The 26,022-nt window shown below is 42.9% G+C and overlaps 1 protein-coding gene across 8 annotated transcripts in view; it reads right to left on the bottom strand.

Moving 5' to 3' along the window:
- Positions 1-3,186: 3,186 nt before the first annotated feature.
- Positions 3,187-26,022, bottom strand: part of NFAT5 (nuclear factor of activated T cells 5) — a 174,445-nt gene continuing 151,609 nt past the window's right edge. For 7 of the 8 annotated variants that reach the window (XM_075073802.1, XM_075073807.1, XM_075073805.1 and 4 more), the window contains 5 exons: positions 25,433-25,510; positions 15,224-15,372; positions 10,984-13,408; positions 5,287-5,533; positions 3,187-3,656 (listed from right to left, as the gene is read on the bottom strand). In XM_075073802.1, coding sequence (XP_074929903.1) covers positions 5,295-5,533; positions 10,984-13,408; positions 15,224-15,372; positions 25,433-25,510 — 2,891 coding nt within the window. In that variant the 3' untranslated portion in view covers positions 3,187-3,656; positions 5,287-5,294. The remainder of the gene's footprint in view (positions 3,657-5,286; positions 5,534-10,983; positions 13,409-15,223; positions 15,373-25,432; positions 25,511-26,022) is intronic. The other variant, XM_075073803.1, reaches the window with a different exon arrangement.

Here is a 26,022-nt window from a genome sequence, read left to right as displayed (position 1 = left end):
TTGATCGTTGGCCATCTGGCTTCTTAGGTGATGTTTATCAGACGCAAGGGGCAATAGTCAATGTCATTTTTTGACTACTCAAGATGCACATATTTTCATTTACCTTAAGTAATTTCTAACTTTTCAAACCAAACTGGTCTGGACTTGATTTCCCTGCCTCTCAATAACTCTATAGGCAATCCACTCTGTGTGCTTTTCCTCTAATATCCATGCTGACTCAGACGTATTATGGAATAAATAAGTCGGGGTAAAAGAAAAAACAAAGGATAAGCTCCAAAAGTCACTGTCAACTATTGAAGTCAAAACAGTGCATGGGCAGGGCTCTGAGGGAACAAAGATGTGGTTCGCATTATACTTAGGTCCTTCTGCCATGAGACAACTTCTGTAAGCTGTTTCTTAGGCCTTTGCTGGCTCATTGAACCACTCTTTTATCCTCTGTAATAGCTGTTTGAAAGCAGCAGCGAGAGCGCTTGTCAACCACTGAGCAAACCCTTCATTCAGAATACAAATACTTTTTGTAACCAAATCACATGTTCAAAATGTTATACATTTAACATTGACCTAAAGCAGACACAGTAAATTTGACACAAAAGAAAATACAGATGTCATTAGTCATTTGAATATGGTAGCACAGCCCTTGTAATAAACAACCTAAAATATGCACACATTTAAACATTTCCCCCACAATGGGAATTGTAGCAGTCTTGGTAAAAGGTTCTATTTTGGACACCAATCTTATTAAATGGAGAATTGGTCCCTGGTTTCTTGGCACTGACCAACAACATTTCATCATGAGGATGATCTCCTTCAAAAGAACAAAACAAAACAAACAGCACACAAGTCCATTTATCATCCCCATCACCTCATTCTGCCCACCGTCAGCCTACGCAGCCATCAAGATATCACCAAACATTCTTGTTCTGGGACTAAGTGTGAACAAGCTGCTCTTGCAGAAGTCGCCAGTTTCCTACAAATTGATTACAAATGGATGGTGTATTCATTCCGATGCTGTGCAGAACCCTTCTATGCATCCTCATACAGCGGTCATTCAGTGCTGACAGGCTGCGCTTTCATGTCCTGAACCATAACAAAAGGATTTTATTTTACTTTTTTCTATAGCAGGAGAAAAATGATCAGAAGAAAAGCATATGGTTCAGAGCTAAAAAGCATCTCTGGACATTATGAAGTAGCGAAAAATGTTCTTTAACATGATTATAATTTCACACATTTTAGCGTAATTATAAATTAAAAGATACAACACAAAGGAGCTAATAAAATATTAAATAGACAGTGACAGAGTAAAAGCTGAATGGCTCATTCTGAATGAAACCCCATCAGACAGTTGTCTAAATGGGTTTCCTTACTACATCCCACTGCTGTGTGACAGACACAAACACACACTGAAGTTGTCCAGAGCCAACTGGAACAACACATTGCCAGATGGAATGGCCCAAGATGAACAAACTATTTATGTTACAAAAAGTACTTAAATATTTAATAAAGACATAACAAACCCCACCCTCACCATTATCAGACGCCACGTTGTGGTAGAACATCAGACAAACTCACAAATTTACCACAAAAATGTGTGGCAAAAAGATTATTATATATATGTATATATATAAATTTTTATATTTATGCCATTGTACTCACTCAGTACAAATAGCAAAATAGTATACCATTTCCTAAATACAAAATATAGCTTTCCAAAAAAATGAAACACACATTAGATATAAACCATCCAAAACTTGAACGATTGAAAACTGTATTCAAAATTAAATGACCCAGAGCAGGTCTCTTTCTGAAAAGTTCCCTTCATATCGGCAAGAAGCCTTACTACTGAAAACGTAATTCAGTGCCTCTCAATGAGAGACACACACACACACACAAAAAGAGAAAATGAACATCGTGACAGATCGACACACGGGAAAAACCGTTAAAACCAAAGAACAACTCTACATGGCTCAACTAGGTGCACAAGTTAGAAAAAACACGCAGTAAACAGACTAGGGTAACTTAAACATTTACAGGCTACTCTCCATTATTTAAAATAACCAAAATGAAAAGTGACAGCATACCAACTATGCTATACCAAAGCATAGTAGCCACTCATGACAGCTGTTTGGCTCTAACCTGCACTAACAGCTTTCTGCATGCGGGAGAGGGAAAAGACTGAAGAAAACATCTGCCTGAGGTTGTAATGAGGCACCATATTTCTCTTGGGGTAGCTGGAACATCTGAAAGAATCCACATTCCTCACCCTACAACTGCATGGCCTGGAGTGGGTTATTCTTAGATACTATAAAACATGAGTAAATTGTTTTTAATTAAGGTATGGCCCCAGAGAGGCTACAGCTCATGGGGACTGCTAATAAAAAGGATGCTTCAAATCGGCAATGAACCGAGAAAGCTACAAAGATGCAGCAGCTCAGCTTGAAGTGATGTTTTAAAGAACAATGAAAAATTATGTTGTTTGCCCCCATATGGGATAAAGTTTAAGACTTGAAATCAGCAACAACAGGAAAAAGCAGGGTTTCTCTAGGATTCAGGAAGTCTGGGGCATGGAGACGAAACCAGCATTTTCTCACTCCCACAAACCCTGATCATATATAAACATGCAGCCACTGGCTTGGCATTTTGGTACCATAGTGAGAGGTGCCTTGGACACATAAGAGTTACTTCAGTTTCTAAAACCAGTAGCATCTTTGTATTTGCTTAGGAAAAAAACTATAAAAAATTTGGGGGAGGGAGGGAAGAGCATGGAAAAAATGAAAAAGGGCAGCCTGGCATGAGAAGGAATAATGTTCAAGTTCTAATTGATGCCAAAATAGTGAGAGGCATTAAGCTGTTGTTTCCTCAACTAGGCAGATTGCTCTCTTCAGTTTAAGGTATTTTAGAAGGTAGGATTTTAGAACACAATTTACTGTGACTTTTCCCTTCATTTTGATAGAGCCACCTAATTCTTACTCTATGCAGTTTATATCTGAAACCATCAGTACAGACAGAAAGCTGTTAATCCACACCCTCAGATGGGAAGCACCTGCATCTCTCTGGCTGCTCCTAGAATTGTAGCAGATTTTCTGATTGTATATTATATACATCACCACCACCACCAGCAGCTGCAATTAACACATCCCTGCAATGGTCCTTTAGCTCTACTGTAAAAACTGCAATTCCTTCACTGACGGCTATGCCATGAATCACAGCGCAAGTTAGGGCACATGATGGTACTGCTTCACAAGCTTTCCGATTCGACAGAGGGGTTGTGAAGCAGAAAGGGAAGAAAAGAAAAAGTAAACATGATAACGTGTTATTTTCTAACAATAATAGCTGAGCAGTCATGCTTTGAATTAAAATAGCAGCCCATTGACTAATGGGGCCTAGGAATGTGGTAACCGTTCAGTTCCACCCCCTGTAACACAAAGCACAGCTTTTCAGCCATTATTGGCTTCAGGAGTCTCAAACGCTATCATTATAGCCTCAATTGCTAGACACTGCAGTAGGCAGCATATGTGCTCTTTAGAAAAGGAGTGAAGTCTACACATTTGCTTGGGTATAGGCCATTCTTTAACAGAACAGTTCAGCTCCATAAACCCTAATCCAGAGCCACAAGGTCTGAGGGGATCTTGGAAATCATCTTTTCCTTCACAGAATTTCTGAAATTAAAAACAAAACAGAGTTAGGCATAACTAGTGAAGTCTCATCTTGCATGTAGCTCCTTCATTTGAAAGCACTTTACAAACTACAGAAACAAATCTACACCCAGTGCCAAAAGGCAGCCATCTTTGGGCAGAATATGATAACTATTTTCCAGTTTACAACATCATTACGAAACAGTTTAGCTCAGAAAGTGAAGAGCATAACACCCAATTGAAACTTCAGGGATTTTTTGGGAGGCAGAACATCATTACACAAGGTGGTTATACTCAGATGCTGTGGCTATACCTGGATTGAAGAGCCCATATATATTTAATGCTCATGCATGAGCAGAGCTTTACCTCCAATGTGGGGGAAAAAGGCACCGTCCAGCAACAGACACTTCCTAGCTCCATGCTGTTGTATTGGCTCAGTTCTAATAACGATTCAGCAAGTGGTGTCTTTTCAATAAACATCATTTCCTACAACACCTTGCTCTCACGCAAACTACTTCAGCACTATGGGGAGGGTTCTGAAGACTACAGACCAGGGATGAGCAAACTTTTTTGGCCTGAGGACCACACTGGGGTTGTAAAACAGCCTGGCCCCAACCCCCTATCCGCCCCCTAAATGCCCCCCTCAGAACCGCCAACCCATCTAACCCACCCTGCTCCTTGTCCCCTAACCGCTACCCAACCCCCCTGCTCCCAGACCCGTGACTGCCCCGACCTCTATACACACCCCCGTCCCCTGACAGGGCCCCCCAGAACCCCACACCTATCCAACCCCGTTCTCCATTCCCTGACCTCATCTACACCCCCACCCCGACAGGCCCCCCAGGACTCCCACACTTATCTAACCCCCCTGTTCTTTCTCCTCTGACCGCCCCCCCTCAACCTCTGCCCCATCCAACCACCCCCTGCCCCCTGTCCCCTGACTGTGCCCCAGGACTCCTCACCCAACCCCCCGGCCCTGGCCCCCTTACCATGGCGCTCAGAGCAGCATGTCTGGCAACCGCACCACTCAGCCAGCGCTAGATATGCTGCCACTCTGCTCAGCAGGAGAGCGCAGCTCCGCTGCCCAGAGTGCTGGCGGTGGGGGAGGGAGGACAGCAGGGGAGGGGCCAGGGGCTAGCCTCCCTGGCTGGGAGGTCAAGGACCAGGCAAGACAGTCCTGTGGGCTGAATGTGGCCCGCAGGCAGAAGTTTGCCCACCTGTGCTATAGACTGAAGTGGAGTCTAATGCATCCACAATAAACCCAAAGTTTTAACTAAAGCCAGATTTGGTGACAGTTCTCAGAGATGCTAGGTCAAGCTGAAAGTGATCCATTCACCTTACCTTTGCCATTAAAATTATTAGACTGCAATGCTAGGGGACAGAACAACGAATAGCAATTCAAGAACAAAACCCAAACCTGATCAATTATTTTCTACAGATTCTGATCTCTTGATGAACAGCAATACTCCCACTTTGGACTATTAGAAATTATACACTTGCTTCCAGGGCATAGAGATATATTAACCGATTGCAGCATGCACTGTGACTTCGTTGCAAAGTCATCGTCTGTTAAAACAAGAGGCTCTTTGGTATATACAAAAAACTTACTAAATATCATTGCAAGAAGACCCACAAAACCAAATTCACTTCTTACTTGGCCAATTAAAATGAGCCAGCCATGTTGTTCCCCTGGTTTTGTAATGACACAAGCAAGTCATCTATTTTCTCTATACACTGATTAGTTGTCATAGATGAAGGTAGTGGAGAATTCTCAGATATCTGCTGGGACAGAAGCGTTGTCACTGCAGGTTGCCCCTCACTCTGTGGCTGACCTGGCTGACTTATAGCCATCAGCTGATCTGGCAGTGCAGATGGTCCAGAGGTTAAGAGCTGGCCACAGTCTGTTAAGAAAGAAATGAACATAAATACAATAAACCATGATGATAATCCCTAGCTCTTATCTAGCACTTTTCACCAATAGATCTCAAAGTGCTTTACAAAGGTCAGTATTGTTATGCCCTTTGACAGGTGGGGAAACTGAGGCACAAAGTAGTGAAGTGCCTTGCCCAAGGTCACCCATCAGGCTAGCAGCAGGGCCAGGAATAGAATCTAAGTCTTCACACATGGATATTGAAACTTGGAAATCCATTCATAAAAAGAGTTTGTTAACATACTAGTGTAAACATCTTTATTCAGGTCCAAGTCTGCAGAAGAGGATGCACAAAAGTACACATGCTTTTGCACTCGCATAAATTAGGCATCCAAGTTTGCCAGTGTACAAGGACAAAGTGGGATTAGTACAAGTACTTTTGAAGATCTGGGCTTCTGTTAAAATTACACTATTAACATCCCAGCAACCAGTGGGAAGTGTGCCCAGCCTCTTTCAGTATTAGCTATGTTTGCATCCCCTTTCAGTTCAGTCACCAGTATCCATCTACACACTAGATAGCCATAAATCTGCAATTGCCATTAGCTATCAGCTTCCCCCTGGCTTCTGGCAGTACATTCAATGACCCAACTGCAGAAGAACTGCCAAACTTAATCCACACAAGTCACAGAACTACTTCAACACAGCATGTATTCAGAGGTAACGGTAGATATGAATAAAAGTATTATGCTCTCCAGAGAGCCAGTTAAATGAATACATGGGTGGCCCCCACATGGTTCAACAACTCAGGGATTAGAGGCAGTGGGTAACGGTTCTGGATTGTTATCTGATTTAGTGCTCGGTAATTGACAGAGGCAGAGGATGCTGTCCTTCTTTACGAAAAGGACTGAGGCACCGGCTGGTGAAGTTGACTTGCAGATGAACTCCCAGGCAAGGTTTTCTTGCAGCGCAGCCAGTTCAGGCTCTGACATTGCATCTATTCATCCAAATGGAATCTTCACCTGACTGCAGTTCTATGAGACAATCACAGTCCTGATGTGGGGGGAGGCTTTCTGCATCCTTCTACTCGAAGATATCAGCATAGTCACAGTACTTGGGGGGAGTTCCATAGTTCTTTCAGTAGGCATTGCAATGTGAGCGATTAAACCTACTTGGGCCTGGCTGCAACACTTACTGGTCCTTGGCTAAGCCTTTGACAGTATTCTGATGGGAAAGTGACCTATTCTTGCCAGCAAATGAGGGGGATCATTAAGGGTTAGCCAGGAGATGCCAAGGATCAGGGGAAAATGCAGGGAATGGATCACACCAAACTGTATCATTTCTCTGTGTCCCTGAATAAAGACCTCCAGGGGGACAGTCTTTTCCACAACTGGACCTGAAGACATCCGGGAGCCATCAATAGTTTGTCATCTCTGCCATGGACTTCTGTTGTTGTAATTGCATCCATAAAATTGTCCGCTGGTCTTGAATTGATGAGGGCCTATTGGAAAGGAATCTGTTAGGGGGCCCCCTGGATTGACAGCTCAATAGGCACCTACAAATGGGAAGCCCCTGGATGGAGCTCAGGATATCTCTCAGAGTACTAGAGTACAGGGAAATTCTCTTCTCTCAAGGACCAGGCCGATTCCCCCCATCTGTGCTTGGACTGGCTTGTTTCCCCAAGTTGCATCGTGTTTGTACTGGGAAGGCAGAGATGGCATGACCAGGTTTGCCACAGTAGAAGCACAGGTGGTGCTGAAGGCACTGTTTTTTTCCTTCATGAGTGAGCTGTTGACAACCTGTATCAGCTTGTATAGGTTCACCAGGTGATACAGAAGATGAGGTCATGGTATGCGGGTAGAAGGACTGCAGGGAACTTCTCTTCTCCTCCCTTCAGTCTCGCAGCCGATAGTCTATGCAGATGGCAAGATCCATAAGGGCATCTAGGCCTGTAGACATCGCTACACAAGCCAGTTAGTCTTTGATTTCTTTCCGCAAGTACCACCAGAACTGGTAGAGCTGTGCTGCTTCATTCCAGTCTGTATCCGCTGTGAGGTGGCAGAAGTGTGCCCTTGGCTGCTCGAGCTCAGCAAGGGTCAAAGCTGATTGATATTGATTGGAGAAAGGCACTGCAGTTCAACAGCACCGGCTATGGCCTTTCAACAGAGGAGGCCAGTCTAATGCATCTCCTGTAGGCAGGCTGATTACCAAGGCCACCTTGGACTAGTCAGAGGCATAGCTATTGAGATGCATCAGAAACAGAAGGTGGTACTGACTCATGAAACCCCTGAACCACTGGTGGCTCTCGCTTAACCATTCAGGCAAGGATATTGCAGGCCCCTGTTCAGGGCAAGGCACTGCAAGTGGTGGTCGCAGCATGGTATTCTTGAAACTGAGCTGCCCCACTTGCTTCTGCAGCCACTACTTCTCTCTGATGAGCTGCACGACTTGGGCCTGCAGTGCTTGGTGCATCCAGTGACTGTGGTGGTGCTGCTGGGCCATACTTCTTGCACTGGGCTCAGTCCCATAGCATTATTGTGGTCCAAATAACCTGTCATGGCTGGGTTGTGGGTAGCCAGACCTGGTGGTCAGAGCCAGAGTCCACATTCAAGAGACAGGAGTCGAGAGTCAGCTTAGTCAGGATACCGAGAGGTCAGAAGCAGGAGACAAAAGTTGAGATCAGGACCCCGAGTTAGGAACCAGAGTCAGGCTGGGTCAGAATACCAGGAGTCACTGCCAGGAGACAAACTGGAGATCAGAACCACATATCAGATGCCAGGAATCATGCTGGATCAGGATGCCAGAAGCTCAAATCAGGGCAGCAGGAAGCACAAGGCACACAGTTCAGAACAGGGAGGAGCTTAGTTGTTCAGACAGCTTCTTGTTCCTGCTGCTGGCTTAAGTAGGGCCAGTGGGACAATCAGCCGCTCTGAGACTCCACTAATAGCACCTCTGGGGTAGAGCCTCAAACTGCGACTGGTCTTCCTGGCAAGCAGTTGTCAGACTATCAGAAGGCGGCCAGGTGGAGGGTTGGAGCATGGCTGCTCCTGCAAACCCAGGTTCAAGATCCATGCATCATGACAACTACACCCTGAACGCCTAGTTTTGGAAGTAGTCTTAAATTGCCATATATTCCATGTCACATTACTATAGGGTATCAGGAGGATATCAGTACAGTGCTTTGAAGAAATAAAAATGCTTTAAAATAGGTTAAGGTGCCTTTCTCTCAGTATATCTACTAAAAGGAGTTCCATTCACCCTTAAACACAGTTAGAATTACTTTATATTGAACACGGACTGGAATTAAATGCAGCTGGAGATTTATCATGACTGGCAAGAAACTTTAGAATAGGCATTAACAGAGTTGATCACTACTTGCTAGGTAAAATAGGAACAAACGTGTTGAAGCACTGGTATAAACTTTTGCAGACCTTCATCTTCATAGATTGGCTTCATTCTGAATTCTCTGAAGTTTCTGCTGCATTTAGATAATATCTCTAGAGATTAAGCAAATATAGAGTAATTCAAGCAATACAGAACTGCACATGACTGTAAAATAAAAGTTGTGTACATCTCATCAATCAGGTTATTGACATATTTTTGAATATGATCTTATGTACATGTATTCCCATGAATTTCATTCACTCATGTTAAAACTAAAACTTGCCCTGCTTACACTAGGACTATAAAATGCTAGCTATCATTTGTTTAGAAAAAAATTCCTACCACGGACAAGCGTAACTCATTTTCCCAGTTTAGATAAGATAAGCAGCTATTGCTGAAGGATTTTAATTGGTTATTTTATTATAGAAAAAGATAATAGAATTTAAAAAAAAATAAATAGCAGAGTGGCCAATCCTGTTCCTGCTAATGAAATCAGTGGGGAAACACAGCAGGATCAGCACTATCCAGGTTCTCAGCAAAACACAGTACTTTTTCCTGAGAGGTATTCATTTTAATTTCACAAACTACTTTAGAGAAAAGCATACTGCAGAGCAATTAAATACTTAATATATATTTGTGTGTGTGTGTGTGTGTGTGTGTGTGTGTGTGTGTGTGTGTGTGTTTTAAAGGTAACCCTAAGTAACAAAGAGGAAGCCTGAAGAAACACTGAAGACTGCATGGTGGGAAATGTATGTTAGTAAATACCAGCTAACACCAGTATAACTTACTAGGACTAGGCTACATGCAGAACCAGATGCGTGTTGTTTAAATACATCAGTTGTGCCATTTATTCACTGTTTCCAGTTAATTAAATGCACTACATTGAATACATTCCCTGGCAATCATCCCAATTAAAAAGGTATGCCATTTCTCAGGGAGGCGATTAAGTGGATCCTACTATACTGGCAGCTACATAGGGTTCTATAAAGGCTAGTCTACATTGGCAATGTTAAAGCACTGCGCGTGGTCGTGGCGTAGTGCTGGCTCTAAAAAACTCACCTCCATGAGGGGTGCGGCTCCCAGTACTGGTGCACTGTCTACACTGGCGCTTTGCAGCGCTGAAATCAGACATCAAGAATTGTAACATTCAAAAACCAGTAGGAGAGCACTTCAATCTCCTTGGACACTCAATAACAGACTTAAAAGTGGCCATTCTTCAACAAAAATTCAAAAACAGACTTCAATGAAGAACTGCAGAACTGGAATTAATTTGCAAACTTGACACCATCAAATTAGGCCTGAATAAAGACTGGGAGTGGCTGGGTCACTACAAAAAATAATTTTCCCCTCTGGTGATACTCACACTTTGTCAACTGTTGGGAATGGGTCACATCCACCCTAACTGAATTGGTCTTTTTAGCACTGACATGGCATTGGCAAAATTGATATATGAATATTGGGACAATTCTGGTCTCTACATTTTTAAAAGGACATTGAAAAATTGGAGAGAGCACAGAAAAGCACCACAAAAATAATTTGACAGTTTGTTTAGCTTATTAAACAAGAAGGTTGAGAGATAACTTGATTAGAGTATGCAAGTACCTTCACAGGGAGAAAATATGGGGTACTAACGAGCTCTTTATTTTTAAAAACAACTTCATTGACTTTGAAACACGTCCTTTTATTACCTCTATATAAGTATTAAGCATGAATTAACTATTTAGAACAGATCCTCTTCTATGAAGCCTAACTCTGAGCACAGATTTCACATTTTCCTTTCCACCACCATGGTTTCATAGATCATCTTTAATATTTTGGGATAAATGGTGTATATCCAACAGAAATGCAACCGTATTGGCTTATACACACAAACTTTTTGCATGTTCCACTGAAGATGACAGAAGTTTCTCAAAAGGCATGGGTGTTATTTACTTATTTCCTGCCTTTAATGACTAACACTTTCAACAAAGGGACCGTAACCATAACCACTTAGCACTTTACACCTCTACAGAGTTGTACGAACACAATTACATTTGGTAGCCTCCAAAGTAGCTGTTTTTCTAAACCGTAATATTAGAATCAAGGATTTTTAACACTTACTATTTTGAATCCCAAATAGGAATATTCCTGAAGTCTGTTGAGATGAAGCAGGAGAATTCTGCAGTTGGTTGATAGCACTTCCCGTTGTATTGTGAAACAAAGAAGATTGTTGCTGTGCAGGAGAAGCAGCTCCTTGAATACGTGTCATATTGTTCTGAGAAGAGTAGATGGGAGACTGCTGCAGCTCTTGCTGGCTCATGCTATTCTGCAAGGCAGACATGGAAGCTGAAGAGATGAAGAGGGTGACCTGCTGCTCTTGAGAACCTGGTGATCCTTGAACCAACTGAATCTGGGGTGAGTTATGAAACATGGTGGGCTGCTGTGTCTCTGTCTGGTTGGACCCAGGATTCTGAAGTGTAGTCACTGTTGTTTGACTCTGAAACTGCATGGGCTGTTGATCTTGATTCATTGGCGCCATATTGGATTGTGCATGAAAAAGAGATTGGTTCTGCTGCTCCTGATTAGTGATTGGATTTTGATTTGGGTTGAAAATCATAGTCTGTTTCTGAGAAGCAATTGTACTCGTATTTTGAGTACTGAACATCATGTTCTGCTGCTGTTGCTGCTGTTCTTGGGATGGAGAGCTACTTTGAATAGCAACCATTGAATGTTGAGACTGGAAGATAGCCCCTTGTTGGTTCTGGGGCATTGTACTAGATTGGAGGGAGCCTAGTGATACTTGTGGCTGAAACAAACCCTGCTGAGTGGGCTGAGCTTGGGGTTGATCTTGGGGAATCATAGGGTTCTGAATGTGGGGTATCTGTGCCTGCTGCTGGAAAGAAGGTTGCTGCTCAGTGTTTGTGGCTGTCTGAAGTGGAGAAATGGAATTCTGTGTTGTAAAGAATGACATCTGTTCTTCTTGAGTTACAGGATTGTTCATTGAATTCTGGGAAAGGAACATATTGGCTGATTGCTGGTCTTGAGGTACAGAAGAGCTCTGCAATACACCCATGGTGTTCTGGGAGTGGAACATTGGAGGCTGCAATTGGTCCGACGAAGAAGAAGTGGTCTGATTGTGGACAATGGAATTTGGACTATGAAAAATAGACCCTTGTGTTTCCTGGGATATATTTTGAGCATCACCAATGGGATTCTGAGAGTGAAAAAGTTGAGCCTGTGAATGTGGGGACTGCTGCATGAAACTTCCTGACTGAAGAGACATAATTTCCCCACCTTGCTGGAACAGTCCACCTCCCTGCTGTTGAGTTCCACCTGCCTGAACGGCCATCATGTTTTCCGTAGATGAAAAAAGGTTAACTTGAGGCTGGCTTTCCCCACTGTGTTGCATCTGAACCATGGTCTGAAACACATTGTTTTGCATCTGTTTATTCTGTCCAGAAGCTTCTTTTCCATCTGCAGAACTTGATGTCTGAAACATGGTAGAGCCATTGGTTGAGACTTGCTGCTGAGCAGTAGCAGTTGTTTCATTTCCCGAAACACCAGAAGATGAAGAGAATAACTCACATTGCATCTGCATGTCTTCGCTTGGTGACAGCCCGCTTAGCAAGTGGGAAGCTTGCTGGTAAACAGGGGACTGCTGGAGGTTTCCATTTCCTGAAGCTGCTGAGGAGAACAGATCAGACTGCATCTGTGTTGCAGCCTGGCACATACTTTGCTGCATTCCAATCACCATTGCTGCAGAAGTCTCCATTGCCTGCTGCTGCTGGTTGGACAATGAGCTCTCAGGCTGTGGATGTACATTTTCAGCTCTTCCAGACAGAAGATTCTCTTGCCTGGAATGGACTGCTGTCTCTGATGAGGAAAATATCCCAGGATTTACACTGTTTTGGATTTGACTAACTTGCTGAAAAATGTCTGCACTGAGTTGCTCTTGAACATCCTCACTACTATCTGACCCAGAAAACAAAACAGAAGATAACTGCTGTTCAGCTTCTAAGACTTGCTGGACCAAATCAACATTTCCACTGCTTCCACTGGCAGTGCTGGCTGGAAAATTTCCAGCTTGCAGTTGCTGTATAGTGTTCTGTAACTGACTCACACTGTTTGCTGGTGAGAAAATACTTGATGAAATTTGTTGCTGTAGTGTCTGTGCTGGTTCTGATAATGTTGACTGTTGTTGCTGCGAAGCCTCAGTTAACTGTGACAAAGTAACTACAGTGCTGTCTGATTGTAACACTTCTCTGGATTGGGACTCTCTAGTTTGGAACTGTACAGCTTGCTGCAATAGTGCATCACTATTCTGCAGTTGGCTGGGAGCAGAGACAGCTGGAAAGCTACCAGGCTGTGAAATGTCCTGTGTTTGGATAGTAGTCAGAGTCTCTGGATTATACACTTTAGGCTGTATCTGCTGCTGTTTTTCACTCTCAGAAGGTAAATGAGAAGCAGCAGTTGAAAAGGTTCCATTTCCTGATATGCTGGACATATTTTCTAATGTTTGTTGAGTTGGTCCAACCACCTTTGTAGCCTGGTGGGAAAAAAAAGGCAGTACACATTAAGAAGTGTGTAGGATTACTCGGGTCATGCTTAGAAAACTTCATTGATGCCTCAGGATATGGTTATAGTTAATAAGATGACTTGCACTGCCACAAGAGATCAGTCAAATACTGTAGCTGATTTTAAAAGGGGATTCAAAATTTTAACCGATAACATTTGTTATTATGATGCTAAAATAAGGACGATCAAACCTTTTGTTTCACTGCATAAACTGATGCTGAATGGAACCAGGAAGGAATTTTCACTCCTGTACTCTGCAGAATTGGCTAGATATATGAAATGGGGGTTTATTCACTTTTCTCTGAAGTATCTGATAGTGGACTAGTGTAGACAAAACACTGGACTTCATGAACCAGTGGTGTGATCCAGTACAGCAGGGGTATGCAACCTATGGCACGTGTGCCGAAGGCAGCATACAAGCTGATTTTCAGTGTCACTCACACTGCCAGGGTCCTGGCCACCGGTCCGAGGGGGCTCTGCATTTTAATTCAATTTTAAATGAAGCTTCTTAAACATTTTAAAAACCTTATTTACTTTACATAGAACAATAGTTTAGTTATATATTATAGACTTATAGAAAGAGACCTTTGAAAAACATTAAAATGTATTACTGGCACACAAAACCTTAAATTAGAGTGAATAAATGAAGCACGGCACTTCTGAAAGGTTGCCAATCCCTGCAGTACAGCAGGGAAGGTTTATGTGCATCAGTGTGGGAAACTCCTATTTGTGAAGCTATAAGCCAGATGTAGGATAAAATAACTTGCTCAGTTTTTGGTTTTGACCCATTAACAGTAAAAGTTGATAGGTTAATTCAGTATGGGAAATTGGTTTGCAACCCTTAACTTTTAAGCTGATTTTTGCTCTGACAGTGGGGAAGCATGTCTTAGAATCCAGACAGTTTTTTGTTTGTGGGAGGTCGTCTAAATTCTTAGCAAGAAGTGGTAGCATTCATTTCGTAGACACATAGGTCAACAGCTTCAAACTTGGGTGCAAAAAGTTTAAACAATTGCATATTTAGGCAATTGTGTAAAAGTTGACCTGATTTTCATAGCTGATGAGCACTTCACAACTTACCTGTCTATTGCTTTTTTCCTTTTTGCTGTTCCTCATTCTTCCAAGTCAACAGAACAGGCTGCTGCTCAGGACAGGTCACTATTAGTAGCTTTCTGGAGGTTGGCTGTGTTTGATTTCATGGCTGAACACAGTGCAACAGGAGAACAGAGACTTTAGGCCAGCAAGCTACTAATGGAACTTGTACACCTGTGCTGTTCCACAGTCTGTTTCATTGAGGACAAGGTGCAGGAGTCAGAGCGCTGTTGATGACTTTTACGGGAATCACTCACTGCTTTAGGTGCATGTCTGGATTACAGGTTTGACTAGATTTGGGCTATGAAGTTTTCACTACTCTCCTATGGGTATGGCTACACTGGCACTTTACAGCGCTGCAACTTTTGCGCTCAGGGGTGTGAAAAAACACCCCCGAGCGCTGCAAGATACAGCGCTGTAAAGCCTCAGTGTAATCAGCACGGCTCCCAGCGCTGCACGCTACACCCGTAGAGGATGTGGTTTACATGCAGCGCTGGGAGAGCTCTCTCCCAGTGCTGCCGCTCCGACCACACTCACACTTCAAAGCGCTCCCGCAGCGCTGCGGCAGCGCTTTGAAATTCTGAGTGTAGCCATACTCTATTTCTCTCCTCTGCTACACACTACCATGAAATAGGCTGACATGCTATCATGCCTGAAGCTTGGATAATCAGAATAGTGGGCTCATAATTTAACTTACCTTGAAGATCGTGGGAGATCTTTTTTCGGCTGTAACTTCCATTGGAGCCACATCTTCATTCTTAATCACACTGGTCGGCATAAGTGGAGTTATCAAGGCACTAGGGAGAATATTTACTTTATCCAGGTTACAGCCAGTGGCTGCTACTGCTGCAAAACACAAAAAGAGTTGATAAAATGTTATCTTGCATTATAGTCTCTAAAAATCATGGGTCAGTGTGTTGACTCCTTAGTGGCAGACTACTAGGGAGATGGTGGCTCTTTCCCAGTGCAGTTTTGCTGGGATGCCGTAAGCTTTCCTCCTCACAAGAGATGGCATGCTAAAAGGAGAGAGATCACTATAAAAATCAGAAACTTTGAAACAATCTTGGAATACACATTAAACCCCATAAATCAAACAATTGTCATGTCAGATAAACAGGATTTTAAACAACAGCAATGCTATACTTTTGCATTTCACGCAAGAGTACATTTCGAGATCAGTAGACCCATACTTCAATTGTCTAAATTACAAACTTCTAGGGTCAGGAAGTGATTTTTGAGATTGAAATCACTTAATTGTATTGCATCTGAGATCGCAATATGAAACAATCCGGTTTCAGGATATGTTTGCACAATGGCAAGTTCACAAAGCAGTTTGGTTAAGTCTTCACTGGGGTGAAACACTGTAAAACAAAACTCAAGGCCCGATCTCTATGTCAACGTCATGACGCAGTATGTAAGAAAGATCTAACTTAGTCCTCTACATGTTTCTAAACTCGGAGGGCAGGCTTCTTGAGGAATGTTTTTTTCAATCCTAAATCCTTTCTAAGCTAATTGCAAATTGTGCCTAATACCAAATGGTATTCTGGATGCGAATAAAAGGGAATTATTTCATTTCAAAAGTTTGCTGAAACTGCAAGTCTCAGACCAAGAAGTAAAATATGAACCCTGAATTCAATGAAGTGCTAATCTTTTTATCAAAGGGCTGTTATCTTTTGCATTTCTTATCATCCCAGACCCAAAATCAAGGCTATGAAACAATTTTCCTGTTTTTAATGTACACAGCATAACAGGACACTGACTATGAATAGCCTTCTGCAAAGCGCCCTGGACAATGCTTTCTTGTCCTATTCCATGTTCCTAGTACACTTTCTCTGCAAGAGATCAGAGGTTCTCTCCCAAAAGAACATTTTGTATTTTGAATAATAAATCTTCAGCCATTAGTTGAACAAAGTGTATAAATAGCCAAATAGGCTCTCCTCCTCTTTCCATCTGCTCAGTTTTGGAATGTCTCCGGAAACTTAAACCACAGAATTTGCATATTGGCCAAGTTAGCGGGGAATTTGGTTTGAGACAAGAGTTTCAAAACATTATTTCCATTCTAGAATAGCTATGTGTTTTGGCCAATTTGATATATAGATAGCATTTAGCATTTAAAGGTAACTATTTGTTATCAGGATTTCTTTATACTCTAAAGGTAGGATTTAGAAACTGTTATCTTTCAACTTTAGTCTCATTGTGCTTCTCAGGAACAATGAAACATTCTTAATGCATTTTTGAAGAAGAGGCAGATAAACACCCGTGTTAGTACAAAGATCATTCTAAATCCCAATGATATATGGGTTAGACACAAACAGTGGTGTGTTCATTCACAATCAAAGGTATATTTCTTAAACTTTTCAACAAAATTTGGCTGGGAGAATGGAACCCAACAGAAGAAATTGGGAGCACTTTGAAAAATGTTTTGTTATGCTTAGCTCCAGTATTTCTTTAAATTTGTACTTTCTCAACCAATACTGCACTATTTAGGTAATTATGTAGCACAGTATCTGGAGACTGACACCACCACCAATTTCAGAATAAATTTAGTATTATAGAGGCAATGTCAGATATAGAACAGTTCTTTAGTCAGAGTCCCAAACCTTGTGGGTCCACACCCATGAACACCCTTTCCAAGTTTTAAAGGGTGCCCTGAGATTAAACTCTAGTTATATCTTGAAAGTTGGTCTTCTGCACAGCACTGTCATGAGTCAGAACTCCAGCATTCTTTCACAGCGTTAGAACTGTGGATTTGATGTGTTTTTTCTTTTTCAATAAATGGAAAGGTTAACTTTGGAATGGAAAGAATCTCATGAGTAACGTGCATAAATATCCATGAGAAATAGTAAAGCCTTCAGTGATGAGCATGGCAAAACTGGGCAGCTAGTTATGTAACATTATGGGTAAAGCTCAGCGGATTTGTCCCTGACTGCGTCAGCCCACTCCATTTGGCAGGGATGCCACTTACAGAGAACAATAACTGCAAAGACTAGTACCAAGTAAGAGGATTTAAATAGCCAGGACACATAACAAAGGAGAGAGAAGGGTATAAATAAAACCAGGAATGGAATCATGGGCTCAGTGAATTGACACATTCAAGACATTAAAGGGCACTTGGATTTATGAGAAAGTTTCTCTCTAAGGTCCTCTGCATTGAGAGCTCAATAAAGATACTTTGCATAAGTAGTGGGTTAAACATTCTTCCTCTGTTAAATCATTAACAACCTCTGTAGAAGAAAATATGATGTTGTTACTTTTTACAATATAAATACACATTGCATAGGATTGCTTTAAACAGATCATATAACTTCAGAGCCTGTGCCCCTTCCTGCCCTAAAACAAAGTTTACCCATCCCATCTACTAACCAAGCTTCCGCATGTAGCCACAATGAATATGTCCATACTAGGACTTTTTGCATTGTTTGTATCGCAATGGTGGAAGTGTTAGTTTAAACTAGGTGCAGGTGTTTTCTCCACTATGTCATCACCCTTCTCAATGACAGCATCCCATCTACACAAACAATTCAACAACCATTTATTCAAGTCATTTGTACCATTCCCTGTAACTGATGTGCAGTGCATTCTGGGGTGATCCAGCCTGAATGTACCTAGACACAAACAACAGCTCTGCAATACAGAGAATAATCCTCAGTTGGAAGTGCATTTAATAGTGTCTATAAACCAATAATCCCAGAATGGGGTTAATAGACTAAGTTGAGGGTAGTGCCAAACTACAACTGCTTAAGCTGTCAAATTCAGTAAGGACAGGATTACGGTCAAGGACTAAGTACTCAAAGAAAAAAGTAGCTTCAATCCAGGGCTACTCAAACTACAGAAAATGCATCCCTTCCTCAGGCTGGAAGAACCTGAAAAGCTAGGGCCTCAGACAGCCAAACTGAGAGGAAATTTAATTGCTGATAGGAAAGACCTGGGCAAATGAGTCAAGTGCTTTTAAACAGCCACTGGAAAGGTGAACTTGCGGGGGGGCGGGGGGGTGTTGGATTTTTTTGTTTATTTCTCATGCCTTAGACAGCTGTGTGTTGTTTAGGGATGGCCCAGTTTATGAAATAGTTCTGCAACAGAAACTGATCCCAGTTCACATCAGACCCAATGGACTAACCCCCCTCTGCTCCCCCCGCCCCAAAGGAAGGGACCTTTTTACTTGTCATTTTCAGAAAGGACCTAGAACAAGTATTAAGCTTCTGGTTAACTGCTCATCCCATGTGGCATTCCATTTTTGGGGAGCTGGTCAGCGTTCCCTCTAATTTCTCCTATGCATATGTGGAATGAATTTTGTTATGTGCACCAATATGGAGATGATACTGGTGCACATAACAAAATTCATGTGGCGGGGGTGGGATCGAGGGGTTCGGAGTGTGGGAGGGGGCTCAGGGCTGAAGCAGAGGGTTAGGGTGTGCGGGTGTCAGGATGTACGGGTGCGGGCTCTGGGGTGGGGCCAGAGAGGAGGGGTTTGGGCTGCAGGTTGCCCGGGGTTACAGCAGGGAGAGAGGACAACCCCTAACTCTCTCCCCCCAAAGCAACACCTGGGCTTTGGTTGGGGGGAGGAGGGGCCTCTCCCCACTGCAGCAGCTCTGGGGCTGGGACTGTGGGATAGGTGCCTCTCCCCTGGCTGCAGCTGGGACTGGGGCACCTCTCCCCTTGGCCACTGCAGGTCCGGGGCTTGGTTGAGGCTAGGGAAGGGCTGCCTCTCCCCCCAGTCGTGACAGGTCTGGGGCTGGGCTGGGCTGGGACTGGGGAAGGGGCACCTCTCTCCCCAATTGCGGCAGGTCTGGGCCAGGGCCAGGGCTGAGTTGGGGCTGGGCACCTCTCCCCCTGACTACAGCAGGTCCGGGACTGCACTGGGGCTGGCGGGGACAGGCGTCTCTCCCTGCCACAGCAGATCCAGGGCTGGGGGAGAGGCATCTCCTCCTGCGCGGAGCTTAACAGATTGCAGTGCAACCGCACAGCTTAGATGGGACTCAGCTCTGGGTGATGAATTAGAATATTTTTCTTTTGGCTCCTCTCTCTCTCTTGTGGAGAAAGAAGAAAAAAAAACATGGAATCATAGAAATGTAGGACTGGAAGGGACGTCAGTGGATCAGCTAGTTCAGTCCCCTGCACTGAGGCATGACTAAGTATTTTCTAGGTGTGTGTCTAAACCTATTCTTAAAAACCTCTAATGACAGTGATTTCCCAACCTCCCTAGTTAGGAAATATTTCCTAATGTCTAACCTAAATCTCTCTTGCTGCAATTTAAGACCATTATTTCTTGTCCTGTCCTCGTGGTTAAGGAGAACAATTTATCACCCTTCTCTTTATAACAACCTTTTACATACTTGAAAACTATCATCATGTCCCCTCTCAGTCTTCTCTTCTCCAGACTAAACAAACCCAATTTTTTCAATCTTTCCTTGTAGATCGTGTTTTCTAGACCTTTAGTCATTTTTGTTGCTCTCCTCTGGACTTTCTCCAATCTATCCACATCTTTACTGAAGTGTGTTGCCCAGAACTGGACGCAGTTCTCCAGCTGAAGCCTTATCAGTGCTGAGTAGAGCAGAAGAATTACTTGGTGTCTTGCTTACAACACTCCTGCTAATACGTCCTAGAATAACGTTTGCCTCCCCCCCCCGCTTTTGGGGGGGGGGCAATAGTCTTAAATTGACGACTCCTATTTAGTTTGTGATAGACAGTAACCTCCGGATCCTTTCTGCAGTCCTCCTTCCTCAGTAGGCATTTCCATTTGTGCAACTGATTATTCCTTCTTAAGTAAAGTGGTCTGCATTTGTTATGAATTTCATCCTAATTCAGACCATTCCTCCAGTTTGTCAAGTTAATTTGATTTACTCCCGTCCTTCAAAGCACTTGCAACCCTCCAGCTTGTTATACTAGTGAATATTATCTCTGGGTACATCTAACTACCGCCAGAATCAGCGGTAGTTCAATTATCACGGATCGATTATGCTGTCTTGTCTGGACGCGATAAATCGATCCACAAATCGACACCCATACATCCACCTCAGCAGGAGTAAGTGGAGTCGACGGGGAGCCATGGCAGTCGACTTGCGCCAGAGGACCAGCCAGGTAACTCGAACTAAATACTTCGACTTCAGCTACACGCAATAGGTACTGAAGAATTGTAGTATCTAGTTTGAAAACCCCCTACTGTGTAGCTCAGGCCTCTGGTGTCATTATCCAAACATTATGAAAATGATCCAAATGCACCGGACCCATGACAAGCCATGCGGGACCCCACTCACTATTCCTTCTAGTGTATGTATGAACCACAGACAACTACTCTCAGAGTTGCTTTTCCAACCAGTTGTGCAGTCATCTTAGGCCTGGTCTACACTACGGTTAATCGATTTACAAGAGCGTTAAATCGATTTAACGCTGTACCATCCACACTACACGCCCTTTTATCGCTATAAGGGCTCTTTAAATCGTTCTGTACTCCACCCCGACGAGGAGTAGCGCTAAATTCAATTTAAAGATCGCAATACGGTTAGTGTGGCGGAAATCGACGTTATTCGCCTCCGGGAGGTATCCCACAGTGCCGCACTGACGCTTGGAACCAGCAATATGAACCCTCAGGCATGCAGCGAAGCAGCGAAACCAGGAAAAGCCCGCGAATTTTGAATTACATTCCTGTTTGCAGCATGGGGAGCTTGATCGCTACACGAGTGGCGATGCAGTCCTTAAATCCAAAACGAGAGCTCCAGCATGGACGTATAATTGGAGATACTAGATCTGATCGCTGTACATGGGATGACAAACTGTTGTATTCAATCGAAGCTTCCGTTACAGAAGCACTAAATCCAAGCGTTTTTGAATAAAATAAAATCTTCCAGGATACACAGCGCTGCGGCGACAAGCTGTAATACGGGAAGCTCAGGAGACCAAGATGGTGTACGCTCATGGATGGAGAGGGTACGAGGACTCCAGCTATCCCCGTCGCACAGCAGTACTCTTGAAAAATTTGCCTCTTGGGCTGGCTCCAATGTGTTTAGTTCAAACACAGTTGATTCTGCGATGGTCAGGGATATAGCTCCCTCAGTTTTCCCCCTCTAGCCCCACCAGCGTTGCAAGAAAAGGGAAAGAAATAGTTCTTGACTTCTTTCAAATGTCACTCTCTATGTGTAACTGAAGTTGCTGTAGAACGCACGCTTTGCATGTCAGTGAAGAGCGATATCTCCCTCTCCCCTCCCGCGGTGGTAGATCTGGTGTGCATTATGACGATATCCGTCTCGCCATCAGCTCACCGTGAGTGCTCTGGGCTTCGGAGTGAGGCTGGCTCGGGCGCCGTGTGGTTAAAAATGGGGAATGAACTCCATTATTCCCAGAGAATAGTACAAAGGCTGGTACCGTCTTTATCATAGAACTGGGGCTGATCTTTATCGCCTCCTCTCCTCTTTCCTCTGTTAAAGAAAGAATTCTTACTGCCTGACTGTCATAGCCCGAGTGAGGCTGCGTCCCCCTCAATTTACTCACTAACAATGTCTTTGTCTCTCTATTCCTGCATTCTTCTATAAACTTCAGACACAAATGGGGGGGAACCTGCACGCGTAGCCAGGAGGTTGGGGGAAGGACGCAACGGTGGGTTTTGTGTGCGGGCACCCCTGGTAATACTGGACACAGGAAACAGACTAGATGCTCTGATATAAACACTGTCTCTAAATCACTGCCGCTCTTATTCTAGGCCCAGACTGACTATTTTGAAACCATTAAGGAGGATTTGACTCTCTAGTACCCATAGTGAGTCAATCCCCTAATTTTGCTTTTTGCGTGCGCCGCGCCCGATTGCAGCGGGCACTCATGATAGCAGGACAGTTACAGTAGGAGGAGAGAGAACCCGTCATCTCATTGCCAGTTTTACTCGCTTGCAGTAGACGGGTAGAACAGACCGTTAACCATTTGCTATCATTGCAAAAGACAGTGATGGTGCGTGTGTAGCGGCTGGAGTTATCGTCCTGCTCTCTCTCAGCGGCATCAGTACACATAGCGTGCTGGAAAAAGAAAGATAAAAGAACGGCTGCTCATGGTTGCCGTGCTGGCGTTCTGCCATGGCAATCCGGTGGTGAGAAAACGGCACAAGCTGTAGCTTGATTTTCCGTGATAGAAGGTAATGACTGACAACATTTACCCAGAACCAGTCCGCTGACAATAATGATTTCAACCCAGAATCCAAGGGGCGGGGAGACTGACGGGAATATGGGATAGCTACGAAAGAAGCTACCACGATTGCAAGCGCTTTCGAAAATCGACGTTAGCCTCGGACCATGGACGCACAACGCCGAATTACTGTGCCTAGTGTGGCCGCATGAAATCGAATTTATAATATCAGTTTTATAAAACCGATTTTAGCTAATTCGATATTATCCCGTAGTGTAGACGTGGCCTTATAATAGGTTCATCAAGGCTATATTTCTCTACATTGTTTATGAGAAGGTAGGAAAGTAACAAAAGCCTCACTAAAGTTAAGATACGACATACTTCCCCCTCAACAACAAAGCATGTCACCCTGTCAAAGGAGGACATTAGGTTGGTTTGACATGATTTGTTCTTGAGAAATCCATGTTGATTGTTACTTACTACCTTATTTTTTTTTTTAGATGCTTATAAAAAGATTGTTTGATTATCTGCTACATTATCTTTCCATATACCAAATTTAAACTGCCTGGTCTATAATTTCCTGGGTTGTCCTTATTCCCTTTTTATAGATAGACACTATATTTGTCCCTTTTCCAGTCTGCTGGGATCTCTCCTGTCCTCCAGGAGTTCTCAAAAATAATTACTAATGGCTCAGGGCTCTCTTCAACCAGTTCCTTAAGTGTTCTAGGATATTTTTCATCAGGCTATGTAAACTTGAAGACACGTAACTTATCTAATGGTAGGTCTATACTAGAAGTGCTACATTGGCGCAACTGCAGCACTTCTAGAGAAGACACTATGTGGATGGGAGAACACTCTCCCATTGATATAATTACTATACCTCCATGAGAGGCAGAAGCTATGTCAGCGGAAGTCTCTCTTCCGGCAACAAAGCGCCAGTGTGGACAGTGTTTAGGTCTCTGTAACTCAAATTGCTCAAGGGGGTGGCTCTTTAAGCAGTTGTGTAGACAGCTTTAAATAATTCTTAATTTGTTCTGTTCCATTTTTAACCTGAGACCCTACCCCTTTTACACTGATGTTCACTATATTAGTCATCCTATCATTGCTAACTTTTTTGGCAAAAACAAACAAAAAAAAAAAGCATTTAACACTTCGGCCATAGCTGTGTTTTCTGTTATTGTCTTTCTCTCCTCACTGAGTAATGGGCACACCATGTCCTTGGTCTTCCTCTTGCTTCTCATATATTTGTGAAATATTTTCTTAGTTCCCTTTAGCTTCCTAACTAGTTTAGTCTAATTTTTGCCATGACCTTTCTAATTTTGTTACTACATGTTTGTGATGCTTTTTTGTATTCATCCTTCTTAATTTGACCTGGTTTCCACTTTTTGTATGACTCTGAGATTCAGTGTTGTTGATGATCTCCTGGTTAAGCCAGGGTGGTCTCTTGCCATAATTCTTATCTTTCTGACACAGTGGGATAGTTTACTCTTGTGCCTTTAATATAGTGTCTTTTTTTAAAAACTGCCAACTCCCCTGAACTCTTTTTTGTCCTTAGAATTGTTTCTCATGGGATCTTACCTACCGATGCTCTGAGTTTGCTAAAGTCTGCCTTCTTTATGTCCATTGTCTGTATTGTTTTCCTTCCTACTATTCCTTAGAATCATGAACTCTTACCATTTCATGATCATTTTCAGCCAAGCTGCTTTCCACTTTCAAATTTTCAGCCAGATCCTGTTGGTCATAAAGGTTCTTCAAAGTCTTTCCCTACATTTTCCCTGCAAGTTTAAACCCCATTACATATTGTTCTATTCTTGCTGATTGGTCAAAAGAGTGCATTTGGTTTCTGGGAACATCAACTGCCAAGGCCCAAATGTAAAACTTAACTTTAAATATCAGCTGTGTGATTTTAACCTAGAGCTATCGATTCCTATCAAACTTGTGATCACATTGTTTAATCTGCTCTCCTTTCAAACTGTCATCAGAGCAGGTTACAGAAATTTCCATTAACCTTGGCACACTAGTTTTAACAAATGAATAGAAATGTCCCCCTTGGGGCCCCTCCTTTCCTATGTTCCAATACATACAATTTAAATACACCTCCCACTTCAAAACCAGAGAATTTTGCACTTGCATCTCATGAGCCAAGTGATGCAAACGTCCTGATTAAGCAGTATTAATCACACCACAGAGACTGGAGGGAATGAGAGAAGAATATTAGAAATAGTAAGTATTCTCAGCTTCCACAGTGAAACCAGATAGGCAGCTACAGAACAGCCCCAACTGTGCTTACAATACGGTCACAATGCAACTTCAGCCCCTCTTAAGGTAATATCCAAAGCTAGAATGTTAAGAGGGGGTTGATGCTATACTTAGTTCTTCTTAGTCTTTTAAATTTTATCTTGCATAAATTAAATATTTTCTAAATTTCTTGTAATAATTCCCAAGTTAAGTGTGTAAGTGACAGAAACTTCATTTTCTCTCATCCTCATCCCTTGGAAGCATATTAAAGAAAGAGTGGAACATAGGGCAGTATACAGGAAGAGTCCAGATGGATTTTTTAAAACTTCTGAATGGTTTTTGCTCTATACTAATCCATCTTTATTTATGTATATAAAAACACTGTAGTTGCAAGGAGAAGTCTTCAAAGCCAGAAAACAAAGTTATATGCATAAAATCTAATGATATGATCACAAACTATTTCTATGGGACCCCTAGCTCCTTCAGTGTACAATCTAGACAGGGATGATGGAGGAAGTTAAAGCTCACTAATTAACAACATTGATAAGAATCAATTTAGTACCTTTTATAGCCTCTTCAAAAGAACAAGGCTGTGCTGGGCTGGAGATTTCTTTCTTCACATTAACATTCAGAGTACCAGCTGTTGAAACAAAAAGACATTGCTGAATCTCAAGTATGTTGAAAGCATTCTCACAAGAAATGGCTACTTACCTTACAGTAACTGTGGGTCTTCAAGAGGTTTTACCCATATATATTCCACTTTTGGTGTGCATGTGCCCAGTGCACTTGAGTTAAGATTCTTTTGGCCATTAATGTCCATTGCAGGCCATACTGGCACCTTGAGTGTCTTACTGCCTCTAACGGAGGGCATAAAGGGCAGACCATTCCAATCACCTCTCCATTCCTTCACCAATATAGAACCCATATCTTTTCTGTCTCCTTGGTAGCACGGAAAGAGGGCAGGTTGTGGAATAGATATGGACAACACATCTCAAAGAGCCAAAGCTACTGTAAGTAAAAGACGGTTACTCACCTTTGTAACTGTTGTTCTTCGAGATGTGTTGCTCATATTCATTCCAAGTAGGTGTGAGCGCGCCGCGTGCACGTTCGTCGGAAGAATTTTCCCCTAGCAACACCCGGCGGGTCGGCAGG

Source organism: Chelonoidis abingdonii, chromosome 19, assembly GCF_003597395.2.
Source record: "Chelonoidis abingdonii isolate Lonesome George chromosome 19, CheloAbing_2.0, whole genome shotgun sequence".
Classification (NCBI taxonomy): Eukaryota; Metazoa; Chordata; order Testudines; family Testudinidae; genus Chelonoidis; species Chelonoidis abingdonii.
This window is presented reverse-complemented; position numbering and strand designations above follow the sequence as displayed.